We start from the raw sequence: 14,950 nt of genomic DNA on the forward strand, positions 1-14,950 counted from the left end.
TTCACCGAAAGTAGCCAGGCAAGTTGAAACAGTTAAGGTGGCTTGTAGGATCCTTGGATTTACAGAGGCATAAACTATAAAAGCAAGGAAGTGATGCTACACCTCTACAAATCACTGCTCCAAATGTGGTCTGACCATTGTGTTCAGAACTGAACACCTTATTTAAGGAAGGATAAGCTTATTTAAAGCCCTAGAAGAAGTAGTGCAGAGGAGATATACTAGAACAACCAGGAATGAGAGATTTTTGATACAAGATTAAAGAAATTGTGCTTGCTCTCCTCAGAGCTGAGAAGACTAAAGAGGTGAACTTAAGGTGCTCAAAATTGTGAACAATTTTGACAGGGTAAAGAAGGATATTCTTCTATTTCCACAAGTTTGTAGTCCGTAATGGTGGGAGTCACAATTACAAGATTGACAGCAAGAGAGCTAGGAGCGAGATGAGGAGAAAATTCTTTCCTCAAAGAGTTATTAAGATTTGGGAATGCACTGTCTGAGAGAGTGGTGAAGGTGGATTCAATAGGAGGTTTCAAAAAAAAAGACAGATTTTTATTTGGAAGTGATGAATTTTTTTGAGGGCTACAGAGATAGAGTTGAAGAATGGAACTAGCTTGGTAGCTCTTTCACAAGATAGTACAAGCCTGATGGGTCAAATAGGCTCCTTCTGTACTGTAAAACCCTTGTTCGATGAAATATGGATAGCACATTAGATTCCCTACAGTGTGGAAACAGGCCCTTTGGCCCAACAAGTCACACACCACCCCTTGGAGCATCCCACACAGACCCATCCCCCTATAACCCACACACCCCTGAACACTACTGACAATTTAGCATGGCCAATCCACCTAGCCTGCACATCTTTGGACTGTGGGAGGAAACCCACGCAGACACGGGGAGAACGTGCAAACTCTGCACCGTCAGTCACCCAAGACTGGAATTGAACCCGGGTCCCTGGTGATGAGGCTGCAGTGCTAACCACTAAGCCACCCTGCCGCCCCATTATGGCCAACGTATTCAATGAAGAAAAAAGTCGTACCAGCAAATCCTGTGAACACTGAAAATCGAGGGATATACAATATTGGATTAGAAGAGAAAGGGAGGCTTATGGAAGATACCAAGGGCCTAAAGCAGAAGCTCTGGAGGAGTAGAGAAACCTAGGGCTCTCTTCCCTGCTATACAATTGGATTGACTTCCTGACCTGCACACTGCAGTCAGTAAGGACAGGCTACAGCACCTCCTCCACAGTAATCTTCAACACCGATGCCCCTGCTCCTGCGTACTCTGCCCCTTACTACACTCCTTTTACACTCTCAACTGGCTAGCCAAATTCAGCTCTTTTACACTTTTGCTGATGATACCACCGCAGTGGGTCTAATCTCAAACAAGGAAGACAGAGAGTACAGGTAAGAGATAGACAGCTTAGTGGCAACAGTGGTAAAGACAACAATCTCTCCCTCAACACGAGTAAACAAAAAAAAATGATGCTGGTCATTGACTTCAGGAAGCAGAGCAGAGGACATACCCCTCTGTATCAATGGTGCTGAGGCAGAGAGCTTCAAGTTCCTAGAAGCAAATATCACTAAAAATCTACCCTGTTTCATCCATGTCAATGCTACAGTCAAGAAAGTACGCCAATAACTCTATTTTCTCAGAAGGCTAAGGAAATTTGACATGTCCGCAATGATTCATCAATTTTTATAGAATGCTTTTTATGGCGCATCTGTCTGGATGTATCACAGCTTTGTACTTCAACTGCTCTGCCTAAGACTGCAAGAAACTGCAGAGTTGTAAACGCAGCTGAGTTCATCATGAAAACAGTCTTCCTCCCACTGACTCCATCTATACTTCCTGCTGTCTTGGGAAAACAGCCAACATAATCAAAGACCCCTCCTACCCTGGTTATATTCTCTTCCATTGGCCAGAAGATACAAAAGTTTGAAAACACTTCACATATTTAAGAATGTATCAGAGATAATGGGAACTGCAGATGCTGGAGAATCCAAGATAACAAAGTGTGAAGCTGGATGAACACAGCAGGCCAAGCAGCATCTCAGGAGCACAAAAGCTGACGTTTCGGGCCTAGACCCTTCATCATCTGATGGTGGATAAAGTGATTAATAGGCATATGGGATAGTACCATTAGCTGTGGTACAGAGTTTAAAAGCAGGAAGATTATGCTGCAACTATATGTAAAGTTGGTTAGACCAAAGCTATGAGAATTGTGTGAGTTTTGCAATCTACATAATAGGATCATCTGATGAAGGGTCTAGGCCCGAAATGTCAGCTTTTGTGCTCCTGAGATGCTGCTTGGCCTGCTGTGTTCATCAAGCTTCACACTTTGTTATCTAACATATTTAAGAACAGCTTTTTCATTACTGTTATTAGACTTATGAATGGGCCTTTCAGTGATTAGAGTTGATCTTCCTTTGTACCTGTAACACTATGTCCTGTATTCTGTTCAATTACCCTAATGGACTTGTGTAAAATATGATACGTCTGGTTAGCTTGCACAACAATACTTTTCATTGTATCTCAGTACATGACAATAATAAATCAAACCAAATGTGGTAATATTATTCAAGAAAGGAGCAAAGGTTAAGCAAAGAAACTATAGGCCAGCCAATCTAAACTCAGTGGTGGGAAAACTACTGGAAGCAACTCTGAGGAACAGAATCAATCTACATTTGGAAAGGCCAAGGTTAATCAAGACAGTCCAGTGTGGTTTTGCCGAGGGCATGGAGGGTCATGTCTAAATTGAGAGAATTTTTCAAAGATGTGACCAGAAATGTAGATGAGGGCAATGTTGTTGATCTAATCTACTTGGTCTTCAGCAAGACTTTTCGTAAGGTCTGGCATAGGAGACTGTTAAGAAGGGAACAGCTCTTGGGAATCCGAGGAAATTTTGGAAATGGGATCCAGAATTGGGAGAGTGGTAGGAACCAGGGAATGATGGTTGAGGGGTGTTTTTCCTGACATGAAGTTTCTGTCAGTGAAGTTCCACACAGGTCAGCACTGGGACACTTGCTACTTGCAGTTTCGATCAGTAAGTTTGGAGATGATGGAATTGTAACTAGTGATGAGGATAGTCTCAGGTTACAGGAGGATATACATGCGCTAGTCAGATTGAATTCCATTTGCCACTGATCAGCTAATCTGGATAAACATTAGGTGATGCACTTGGGCAGGACAAACAAGCAAGGGAATACATGAACTGTAGGATCCTAGAAAGCACGGTGGATCAGAGGAACTTTGATGTACATGTACATCAGTTCCTGGAGGTTTCGGGACAGGTGGATAAAGTGATTAATAGGCATATGGGATAGTACCATTAGCTGTGGTACAGAGTTTAAAAGCAGGGAGATTATGCTGCAACTATATGTAAAGTTGGTTAGACCAAAGCTATGAGAATTGTGAGTTTTGCAATCTACATAATAGGAAGATGTGATAAGGCTGGAGTGACAGCAGACATTTACCAGGATGCTGCTTTGGCTGAAGTTTCAGTTGTGGAGTGAGATTGAACAGAGTGGAGATAACAAGGTGCAGAGCTGGATGAACGCAGCAGGCCAAGCAGCATCAGAGGAGCAGGAAAGGTGACGTTTCAGGTCTAGACCCTTCTTCAGAAAATGTTCTACAGTTCCTACCATCTCTTGGGCAGAATTGGGTTGCTTCCCTTAGAGCACAGGAGATTGAGGGTGTAGGTAACTGTGATGCATAAAATGATGAGGGGCACACTCAGGGTAGACAGAAAGAAGCGGTGGAGAGATCAATGACTGTGGGGCATAGAGTTGAAATTAAAGGTCGGGGTTTGGCACTGGTGTGCAGAAAAACTTTTTTCACCCAGAGTGTGGTAGAGTTTGGAACTCAGAGACAAAAATTGAAATTGCTGGAAAAGCCCAGCTGGTCTGGCAACATCTGTGAAACATTAACACTTGATTTTTCTCCACAGATGCTGTCAGACCTGCCGAGCTTTCCCAGCAATTTTTATTTTTTGTCTCTGATTTGTAGCATTCGCAGTTCTTTCGGGTTTTAATCAGAATTAGGAACTCGCTGCCTCTAAGGATGGCCGAGTTAGAAACCCTCATGACATTTAAGACGTATTTAGATGTACAAGTGCGATGCTAAGGGTATGGGCTAAGTGCTGGAAACTGGGATTAGACGAGTTGAGCCAGAGGGCCTTTTACTGCGCTGTAGATCTTTATGACAATGGGAACCCTCTTTAATCGCTATGCCTTTCCTCAATAATCCCCAGACCGATGGAGAGGCAGTGACTAATGCTTTCCCGAGAGGCCATAAACAACCAAGCCAGCCGTAAAACCAAACGGAGCACTTCTCCCTCGGGCCACCGGTTCCCAAACACCAAGAAGGAGCAGCCGCTTCCCTTAGAGCCACAGGAAGCCGGTAGCGTCCCGGGGCCTTTCCGGGGGAAGTCTATTACCCTTTCATGTGCCGAGAGAAAGATCAACTTCCACATCCGGTAGGCCACCGCCTGAGCATGACCTGGAAAAGCTTCAACAGCCCGCCGACAGTCTCACAGCCAGCAAGCTCAACTCCATACCGGCCCGGGGCCTGAGCCCTGGACCCTGTCTCCTTATCCTTCACTCAGTCACCGCGGGGCCCGCGCTCCGCACCTACCTCAGCAAGCGGCTCGGGGAGGCCGCAGTCGGGGTTGGGGGTCCCTCAGGCTGGGCTCGGGGTGGCCGCGGGCGGGGGAGGCCCTCAGGCTGGGCTGGGCTCAGGGCCGCGGAGGGATGGAGCGGAAAGCGGACCGCGGAGGGTGAATGTGGGTGCACGTGACCTGGTCCCGCACTTAAAATGTTCGCCGCCATCTTGGGTAAGGAGTTAATAACTTTCATTTTTACAGCGCCGTTAATGTGATTGGAACCTGTCCCAAAGCACCTATCCAGCCGTAATATGAGGTGTCATAAAGACTGGTCAAAAAGGTAAGTTCTGTAGCACTATTTATTGAAACCATGGCTGACAAGGGAGGCACAGTTGTAGTTTGGCGCACTGACCTTTACATCACTGAGGCCAGACACCAACTCTCCAACACCACCTCCTACCGCCCCCAAGCACCAAACCATCATCTCCCAAGCCCTCCGTGACCTCGTCACCTCAGGGGACCTCCCATCCACAGCCTCCAACTTCATCATTCCTCAACCCTGCACCGCCCGCTTCTCTCTCGTTCCCAAAATCCACAAACCCGCTTGCCCTGGCCGACGTATTGTCTCAGCCTGTTCCTGCACCACCGAACTCATCTCCACCTGTCTGGACTCCGGTTTCTCCCCCTTGGTCCAGGAACTCCCTACCTATGTCCATGATACCACCCACGCCCTCCACAACATCCAATTCCCAGGTCCCGAACACCTCACTTTCACCATGGACGTCCAGTCACTATACACCTGCATCCCCCATGCAGATGCCTTAAGGACCTCCGCTTCTTCCTGTCCCACAGACCGGACCAGTCCCCCTCCACCAACACCCTCATCCACCTCGCTGAATTCGTCCTTGCCCTCAACAACTTCTCTTTCGATTCCTCCCACTTCCTACAGTCTAAGGGGGGGAGGCCATGGGTTCCCGCGTGGGCCCAAGCTATGCCTGCCTCTTTGTAGGGTATTTTGAACAGCCCCTCTTTCACACCTGCACTGGCCCCAAACCCCACCTCTTCCTCCGTTACATTGATGACTATATTGGCACAGCCTCTTGCTCCCAAGAGGAGCTCGAACAGTTCATCCATTTCACTAACACCGTCCACCCCAACCTCAAGTTCACCTGGACCATCTCCAACACATTCCTTACCTTCTTGGAGTTTTCTTTCTCCATCTCAGGCAACCACCTACAAACCGATGTCTATTTCAAGCCCACTGACTCCCACCCACCTTCCTGCAAAAATTCCATCCCCTATTCTCAATTCCTTTGCCTCCACCGCATCTGCTCCCAGGATGAGGCATTCCACTCCCGCACATCCCAGATGTCCTCGTTCTTCAAGGGCCGCAACATCCCCCCCCACCCGCAGTGGTCAAGAACACCCTCGACTGTGTCTCCCGCACCTCATTCCTCACACCCCACCCTCGCAATAACCATCCCAAGAGAATCCTCCTAGTCCTCTCATACCACCCTACCAACCTCTGGATACAACGCATCATCCTCCGACACTTCTGCCATCTACAATCCAACCCCACCACCAAAGACATTTTTCCAACCCCATCCTTGTCGGCCATCCAGAGAGACCACTCTCTCCACGCTTCCTTGGTCCGCTCCACACTCCCCTCCAACCCCACCACACCTGGCACTTTCCCCTGCAACCGCAGGAAGTGCTACACCTGCCCCCACACCTCCTCCCTCACGCCCATCCCAGGCCCCAAGATGACTTTCCACATCAAGCAGATGTTCACTTGCGCATCTGCTAATGTGGTATACTGGATCTGTTATACACAGTATGGCATCCTCTACATTGAGGAAACCAAGCAGACCACTTTGCAGAACACCTCCGCTTGGTTTGCAGTAAACAACTGCACCTCCCAGTCGCAAACCATTTCAACTACCCCTCCCATTCCTTAGAATTCGTGTCCACCCTGGGCCTCCTGCAGTGCCATAATGATGCTACCACCTGTAGGTTGCAGGAACAGCAACTCATATTCCTCTTGGGAACCCTGCAGCCCAATGGTATCAATGTGGATTTCACCAGCTTCAAAATCTCCCCTCCTCCCACTGCATCCCAAAACCAGCCCAGCTTGTCCTCGCCTGCCTAACCTGTTCTTCCTCTCACCTATCCCCTCTTCCCACTTCAAGCCGCACCTCCATTTCGTACCTACTAACCTCATCCCACCCCCTTGACTTGTCTGTCCCCCCAGACTGACCTATCCCCTCCCTACCTCCCCACCCATACTCTCCTCTCCACCTATCTTCTCCTCTATCCATCTTCAGTCTGCCTCTCCCTATTTATTTCAGAATCCTCTCCCCCATCCCCCTTTTCTGATGAAGGGTCTAGGCCTGAAACATCAGCTTTTGTGCTCCTGAGATGCTGCTTGGCCTGCTGTGTTCATCCAGCTCCACACTTTGTTATCTTAGCCTCATCTCCATTTCCCAGTCTGACCCACATAATTCAGAGTCCTTGTAGATCAGCAGTCTGTTACAGCCTCCACATTTCTGGGATTGGGAATTCCAAAGAGTCATAAATGCCCACCAATCCCAAGAGAACATGTTTTGTTTTGCAATTCTGTTCTACTTCAAAGTGTAATCCTTTCTTAGATTCTCTGTCTTTGTCACAATTTGCCTCCTTTCCTATGTTTTTTCAGAAGCAAATTTTGATTAAAGTACAGTGTCCTTTCATTCATTAAGGTATACTGTAAATATTTGAACTTCTACTAATGATCCTGTGGAATCCAACTAGTTATTGTTTCACAACCTGAAAATGAACCATTTCTCCTGACTCTCTTTCTGCTAGCTACCAATTCTCTTGGGACATCCAAAAGGAAGACAAGCAAAAAGATTTATGTTGTGAATTCCAAAGACACCGTTGGTGGAGTAATGGAAATCGGGTTTGGCTAAGAAGTTTAATTTAAAAAACATGGAACAGTGCATGAATTGCAAACCATTGCAAGTTTGGAAGCGTCCTTGCCATATAAATGTACAGTGTCACAATCTTGTTCAGTCAAAATCCTACAATGTCCAACCTAAGAATATTGTTGCGTTACATTTACTAAGGAATGACAGTGCTTTGAGGATATAAAAATCACCAACATTTTCTCATTATGCCCATAAAAATAATATATGCGCAGCACTACATGATTGTGAGCATCTTTGAATTGGGGATCCTCATTTTCATTTCTTAGTGTTTCAAATAATATTGTTTGCCTTTTAGAAGTAGATGTGCCTGAGTCATTGTAACATCTTGACCACACAATCTCAATTGTACAATTCTACATTCTGAAGGTATGTTCTGAACATGGCTGTCCAAATTGTGCAGCATTTTGAACACTCCCCGCCCACCCCAACCTCCAAGTGGTGAAGTTGCAGCCAAGAATCTAAAAGCATGAGTCAAAGCCAGTCAGTAACAATATGGCTACGATATGTGTTTGTGTAGTGTTCTTAAAACCAGAATTTAATCTTCATAATCTGATTTTTGAGGGTGGTAGCCCAGTCATTTTGTGTTTATATATGGATAGTAAATGTTTACCTTCTGCATAAAAAGAGAAGAAAAATTCTGGATTGTTTCTTTCACCAAATTGGGACATCCTAAGCTCTTGAACATGTAAATACGTTAATATAACTTAAATATGCTGAACAATTCCTAGCCTCTGACCCACTCATGTAGCTGCATTATTTATGCAGCTAATCCTGCTCAGTTTCTGGCCAGTAGAATGTCGGGGAGGGGGGGGAGGGAGGAGAGGGGAGGGAGGACGGAGGGAGGAGAGGGGAGGGAGGACGGGGGGAGGGGGGGGCGGAGAGGGGAGGGGGGGGCGGAGGGCGGAGGGGGGAGGGAGAGGGGGGGGCGGAGAGGGGGGGAGGGAGAGGGGGGGCGGAGAGGGGAGGGAGAGGGGGGGCGGAGAGAGGGGGGAGGGGGGGCGGGGAGGGAGGGGGGGCGGAGAGGGGAGGGAGGGGGGGTGCGGAGAGGGGAGGGAGGGGGGGGGCGGAGGGGGGGGCGGAGAGGGGAGGGGAGGGAGAGGGGGAGGGGAGGGGAGGGGGGGCGGGGAGGGGGAGGGGGGGCGGAGAGGGGAGGGGGAGGGGGGGCGGAGAGGGGGGGGAGGGGGGGGCGGAGAGGGGGGGGAGGGGGAGTGGGGGGCGGGGAGGGGGAGTGGGGAGGGGGCGGAGAGGGGGGAGAGCGGAGAGGGGGGGAGGGGGGGAGCGGAGAGGGGGGGGGAGGGGGAGGGGGTGAGCGGAGAGGGGGGGAGCGGAGGAGGGGGGGGGCGGAGGAGCGGGGGAGGGGGAGGGGGGGAGCGGAGAGGGGGGGAGCGGAGGAGGGGGGGGCGGAGGAGGGGGGGGCGGAGGAGGGGGGGAGCGGAGGAGGGGGGGAGCGGAGAGGGGGGGGGAGGGGGAGGGGGGGCGGAGAGGGGAGGGGGGAGCGGAGGGGGGGCGGGGAGGGGGGGGAGGGGAGGAGGGGGGGGAGGGGAGGGGGGGGCGGAGGGGGGGCGGGGAGGGGGGAGCGGGGAGGGGGGGGAGGGGAGGGGGGGCGGAGGGGGGGCGGGGCGGGGAGGGGGGAGCGGAGGGGGGGCGGAGCGGAGAGGGGAGGGGAGGGGGGGGCGGAGGGGGGGCGGGGCGGGGAGGGGGGAGCGGAGGGGGGGCGGAGCGGAGAGGGGAGGGGGCGGAGCGGGGGGGGGCGGAGCGGAGGGGGGGCGGAGCGGAGAGGGGAGGGGGCGGAGCAGAGGGGAGGGGCGGAGCGGGGGGGGGGCGGAGCGGAGGGGGGGCGGAGCGGAGAGGGGAGGGGGCGGAGCAGAGGGGAGGGGCGGAGCGGGGAAGGGAGGGGGGAGGGGGGGCGGGGAGGGGGCGGAGGGGAGGGGGGGCGGGGAGGAGGGGGGGCGGAGGGGGGAGGGGGGGCGGGGAGAGGGGAGGGGGGGGCGGGGAGGGGGGGGCGGAGAGGGGGGAGGGGGGGAGGGGGCGGAGAGGGGGGAGGGGGGGAGGGGGCGGAGCGGAGAGGGGAGGGGGGAGAGCGGAGAGGGGAGGGGGAGCGGAGAGGGGAGGGGGCGGAGCGGAGAGGGGAGGGGGAGCGGAGAGGGGAGGGGGCGGAGCGGAGAGGGGAGGGGGCGGAGCGGAGAGGGGCGGAGCGGAGAGGGGATGGGCGGAGCGGGGAGGGGGCGGAGGGGAGAGGGGAGAGGGGAGGGGGGGCGGAGAGGGGGGAGGGGGCGGAGAGGGGGGAGGGGGGAGGGGGCGGAGAGGGGGGAGGGGGCGGAGGGGAGGGGGGCGGAGAGGGGGGAGGGGGCGGAGAGGGGGGAGGGGGCGGAGGGGAGAGGGGGGGGTGGAGGGGAGAGGGGAGGGGGGGCGGAGGGGAGGGGGGGGCGGAGGGGAGGGGAGAGGGGAGGGGGGGGCGGAGAGGGGAGGGAGGGGGGGGCGGAGGAGAGGGGAGGGGGGGCGGAGAGGGGAGGGAGAGGGGGGGGCGGAGAGGGGAGGGAGAGGGGGGGGCGGAGAGGGGAGGGAGAGGGGGGGGCGGAGAGGGGAGGGAGGGGGGGCGGAGAGGGGAGGGAGGGGGGGGCGGAGAGGGGAGGGGAGGGGGGGCGGGGAGGGGAGGGGGGGCGGGGAGGGGAGGGGGGGCAGAGGGGGGAGGGGGAGGGGGGAGCGGAGAGGGGGGGGAGGGGGAGGGGGGGGCGGAGAGGGGGGGAGGGGGAGGGGGGGGCGGGGGGAGGGGGAGGGGGGAGCGGAGGGGGGGAGGGGGAGAGCGGAGAGGGGGGGGCGGGGAGGGGGAGGGGGGGCGGAGAGGGGGGGAGAGCGGAGAGGGGGGGAGCGGAGAGGGGAGGGGGGAGCGGAGGGGGGGGCGGGGAGGGGGGGAGCGGAGGGGGCGGGGAGGGGGGGAGCGGAGGGGGCGCGGAGCGGAGAGGGGAGGGGGCGGGGAGGGGGCGGAGCGGAGAGGGGAGGGGGCGGAGAGGGGAGGGGGCGGAGCAGAGGGGAGGGGGCGGAGGGGAGGGGGGCGGAGAGGGGGGAGGGGGCGGAGGGGAGAGGGGAGGGGGGGGCGGGGAGGGGGGAGGGGGAGGGGGGGGCGGGGAGGGGGGAGGGGGAGGGGGCGGAGGGGAGGGGGGGGCGGGGAGGGGGAGGGAGAGGGGGTGGGCGGAGAGGGGAGGGAGAGGGGGGGGCGGAGAGGGGAGGGAGAGGGGGGGGGCGGAGAGGGGGGGAGGGAGAGGGGGGGCGGAGAGGGGAGGGAGAGGGGGGGCGGAGAGAGGGGGGAGGGGGGGCGGGGAGGGAGGGGGGAGGGGGGGCGGAGAGGGGAGGGAGGGGGGGTGCGGAGAGGGGAGGGAGAGGGGGGGGCGGAGAGGGGAGGAGAGGGGGAGGGGAGGGGGGGCAGAGAGGGGAGGGGGAGGGGGGGCGGAGAGGGGGGGGGCGGAGAGGAGGGGGAGTGGGGGGCGGGGAGGGGGAGTGGGGAGGGGGCGGAGAGGGGGGAGGGGGGGGAGCGGAGAGGGGGAGGGGGGGAGCGGAGAGGGGGGGAGCGGAGGAGGGGGGGGGCGGAGGAGGGGGGGAGCGGAGGAGGGGGGGGCGGAGAGGGGGGAGCGGAGAGGGGGGGGAGGGGGAGGGGAGGGGGAGGGGGGGCGGAGAGGGGAGGGGGGAGCGGAGGGGGGGCGGGGAGGGGGGAGCGGGGAGGGGGGGAGGGGAGGGGGGGGAGGGGAGGGGGCGGAGAGGGGGGAGGGGGCGGGGAGGGGGCGGAGCGGAGGGGGGAGGGGGAGGAGGGGGGGAGCGGAGAGGGGAGGGGGCGGGGAGGGGGCGGAGAGGGGGGAGGGGGCGGAGCGGTGAGGGGAGGGGGCAGAGGGGAGGGGGCGGAGCGGAGAGGGGAGTGGGGGAGCGGAGAGGGGGGGGAGCGGAGAGGGCGGAGCGGAGAGGGGAGAGGGCGGAGCGGAGGGGGGGGAGGGGAGAGGGCGGAGCGGAGGGGGGGAGCGGAGAGGGGAGGGAGAGGGGGGGCAGAGAGGGGAGGGGAGGGGGGGCAGAGAGGGGAGGGGGAGGGGAGGGGGGGCAGAGAGGGGAGGGGGAGGGGGGGGCGGAGAGGGGAGGGGAGGGGGGGAGCGGGGAGGGGAGGGCAGGGGGGGAGCGGAGAGGGGAGGGGGGGGCGGGGAGGGGGGCGCAGAGAGGGGAGGGGGAGGGGGGGGCGAAGAGGGGGGGGAGGGGGCGGAGCGGAGAGGGGGGGGCGGAGAGGGGAGGGGGCGGAGCGGAGAGGGGAGGGGGGGAGCGGAGAGGGCGGGGGGGGGGGAGGGGAGAGGGCGGAGCGGAGAGGGGAGAGGGCGGCGGAGAGGGGGGGGGAGGGGAGAGGGCGGAGCGGAGAGGGGAGAGGGCGGCGGGGAGGGGGCGGCGGAGAGGGGAGGGAGCGGAGAGGGGAGGGGGGGAGGGGAGAGGGCGGAGGGGAGAGGGCGGAGCGGAGAGGGGAGAGGGCGGAGCGGAGGGGGGGAGGGGAGGGGGCGGAGGAGGGGGGGAGCGGAGAGGGGAGGGGGCGGAGAGGGGAGGAGGGGGAGGGGGGAGCGGAGGGGGGAGGGGGGAGCGGAGAGGGGAGAGGGCGGAGCGGAGAGGGGAGAGGGCGGAGCGGAGGGGGGAGGGGAGGGGGCGGAGGAGGGGGGAGCGGAGAGGGGAGGGGGCGGAGAGGGGAGGGGGGGGCGGAGAGGGGAGGGGACGGGGAGGGGGGAGCGGAGAGGGGAGGGGGCGGGGGAGGGGGGAGCGGAGAGGGGAGGGGGCGGAGGAGGGGGGAGCGGAGAGGGGAGGGGGCGGAGGAGGGGGAGCGGAGAGGGGAGGTGGCGGAGGAGGGGGGAGCGGAGAGGGGAGGGGGCGGAGGAGGGGGGAGCGGAGGGGGGGGAGGGAAGGGGAGAGGGGAGGGAGGAGGAGAGGGGGGGTGAGGGGAGGGAGGAGGAGAAGGGAGGGAGTGGGGAGGGAGGAGGAGAGGGGGGGTGAGGGGAGGGAGGAGGAGTGGGGAGGGAGTGGGGAGGGAGGAGGGGAGGGAGTGGGGAGGAGAGGGAGTGGGGAGGGAGGAGGAGAGGGGAGGGAGTGGGGAGGAGAGGGGAGGGAGAGGGGAGGAGGGGGGAGATGGGGAGCGGAGAGGGGAGGGGGCGGAGAGGGGAGGGGGCGGAGAGGGGAGGGGGGGGAGAGGGGAGGGAGGAGGAGAGGAGAGGGGAGGGAGGAGGAGAGGGAGTGGGGGGGGAGGGGGGGCGGAGAGGGGAGGGGGCGGGGTGGAGGGAGGGGGGGCGGAGAGGGGAGGGGGCGGGGTGGAGGGAGGGGGGGCGGAGAGGGGAGGGGGCGGGGGGGAGCGGAGAGGGGGGGCGGAGAGGGGAGGGGAGTGGGGAGGGAGGAGGGGAGGGAAGGGGTGAGGGGAGGGAGGAGGAGAGGGGAGGGAGTGGGGAGGAGAGGGGGGAGGGGTGGGAGAGGGAAGGGGAGAGGGGAGGGAGGGGGGAGGGGGCGGGGGGGGAGGGGGGGAGCGGAGAGGGGAGGGGTCAGAGGAGGGGGGAGCGGAGAGGGGAGGGGGCGGAGAGGGGAGGGGGCGGAGAGGGGAGGGAGGGTGGGGGGGAGAGGGGAGGGAAGGGGAGGGAGGAGGAGAGGGGAGGGAGTGGGGAGGGAAGGGGAGAGGGGAGAGGGAGGAGGAGAGGGGGGGTGAGGGGAGGGAGGAGGAGAGGGGAGGGAGGAGGAGAGGGGAGGGAGTGGGAGGGAGTGGGGAGGGAGGAGGTGAGGGGAGGGAGTGGGGAGGAGAGGGAGTGGAGAGGGAGGAGGAGAGGGGAGGGAGTGGGGAGGAGAGGGGAGGGGGGGGAGGAGTGGGGAGATGGGGAGGGGAGGGGGCGGAGAGGGGAGGGAGGAGGAGGGGAGGGAGTGGGGAGGGAGGAGGAGGGGAGGGAGGGGGGTGTGGAGAGGGGGGGGCGGAGAGGGGAGGGGGCGGAGGAGGAGGGGAGGGAGTGGGGAGGGAGGAGGTGGGGAGGGGAGGGGGAGGGAGGGGGGTGCGGAGAGGGGGGGGCGGAGAGGGGAGGGGGGGGCGGAGAGGGGAGGGGGCGGAGAGGGGGGAGCGGAGAGTGGGGGGAGGGAGGAGGCGGGGGGGAGGGGGGGCGGAGAGGGGAGGGGGGGAGCGGAGGGGGCGGAGAGTGGGGGGAGAGGGGAGGGGAGGGAGGAGGAGAGGGGAGGGGGGGAGCGGAGAGGGGGGAGAGGGGAGGGAGGAGGAGAGGGAAGGGGAGGGAGGAGGAGAGGGGAGGGAGGAGGAGTGGGGAGGGAGGAGGGGGAGGGAAGGGAAGGGGAGCGGAGAGGGGAGGGGGCGGGGAGGGGGGAGCGGAGAGGGGACGGGGGGAGCGGGGCGGGGAGGGGGCGGGGAGGGAGGGGGGGAGAGGGGAGGGGAGGGGCGGGAGGCGAGGGAGGAGGGGGGAGAGGGAGGGAGGAGGGGGGAGTCTTGTCAGTGAACCTAGAGACATTACACTTGGTCCCTTCACCTAAATCATTGATTTTGATTGTGAATGGCTGTGGCTATAGCAGTGACCTTCCACGACATAGCAAACACTGTTCTGCAGTTTGATTTAACATTGCAGTGTTATGAAATACAGTCAGAGAACTGCCATCGAGGTGTGGGGTGGGCAGGGAAGCAGGGGGGTATCTGAGTGATATCGCAGAAGGCAATAGTAGCAGGAGATATTGCCCAAATTTGGACCGGGATTAGTCTTAGTGTGCAAGGTAAGGAGGGAATAAAATTTTTAATTTGTGTCCAGGAGAACATTTTTAGCTCGTACATAATCTGACAAGAGAGATGACTGTTCTGAACTTGTGTTTGGAAATGAGCCTGGTCAAGTGGAAGGCGTACCAAAAGTGTTCCAAATGGACTTTAGAAAGGCTTTAAATACGATCCCTTATGGCAGACTTGTCAAGAACGTAAGCATCCAAGGCAGTTTGGCATGTTGGATCCAAAACTGGCTGAGAGGCAGGAAGCAGGGAGTGATGGTAGAGGGATATTTCTGTGACAGGAGGTCTGTTTAAAGTGAGTTTATACAAGGCTCAGTACTGGGACTCTTGCTGATTGTGATGCAGGTGATACAATCAAGAAATTTCCAGATGACATGAAAGTTGATAGTCTAGTATAAATAGGGAGTTGTATGGCCATAAACTGGATGAGAATATCAAAGGACTGGTCAGAGAAACATCGAAAACAGGAGTAGGCAGTTGGTTCTTTGAGCCTTCTGTGCCATTCAGTATGGTCATAGCTGATCCTGCAACTCAGTATCCTGTTCTTGCTTTCCCCCATTCCCTTAAATCTCTTTAACCATAATGACTATATCTAACTGCTGTTCAGAAACATCCAGTGTTTTGG

General features: G+C 59.2%; 2 protein-coding genes across 7 annotated transcripts in view; one reads left to right on the plus strand and one right to left on the minus strand.

The window, feature by feature from the left end:
* Positions 1-4,758, minus strand: part of gabpb1 (GA binding protein transcription factor subunit beta 1) — a 103,605-nt gene extending 98,847 nt beyond the window's left edge. For all 5 annotated transcript variants that reach the window (XR_007250628.2, XM_048563179.2, XM_048563178.2 and 2 more), the window contains exon 1: positions 4,630-4,758. The gene's annotated coding sequence lies outside the window, so the exon portion shown is untranslated. The remainder of the gene's footprint in view (positions 1-4,629) is intronic.
* The window catches only part of usp8 (ubiquitin specific peptidase 8), a 76,806-nt gene continuing 66,183 nt past the window's right edge, over positions 4,328-14,950 (plus strand). Inside the window, exons 1-2 of one of the 2 annotated variants that reach the window (XM_059639253.1) lie at positions 4,328-4,471; positions 4,859-4,937. In XM_059639253.1, coding sequence (XP_059495236.1) covers positions 4,909-4,937 — 29 coding nt within the window. In that variant the 5' untranslated portion in view covers positions 4,328-4,471; positions 4,859-4,908. The other variant, XM_059639252.1, reaches the window with a different exon arrangement.

Source organism: Stegostoma tigrinum, chromosome 33, assembly GCF_030684315.1.
Source record: "Stegostoma tigrinum isolate sSteTig4 chromosome 33, sSteTig4.hap1, whole genome shotgun sequence".
NCBI lineage: Eukaryota > Metazoa > Chordata > Chondrichthyes > Orectolobiformes > Stegostomatidae > Stegostoma > Stegostoma tigrinum.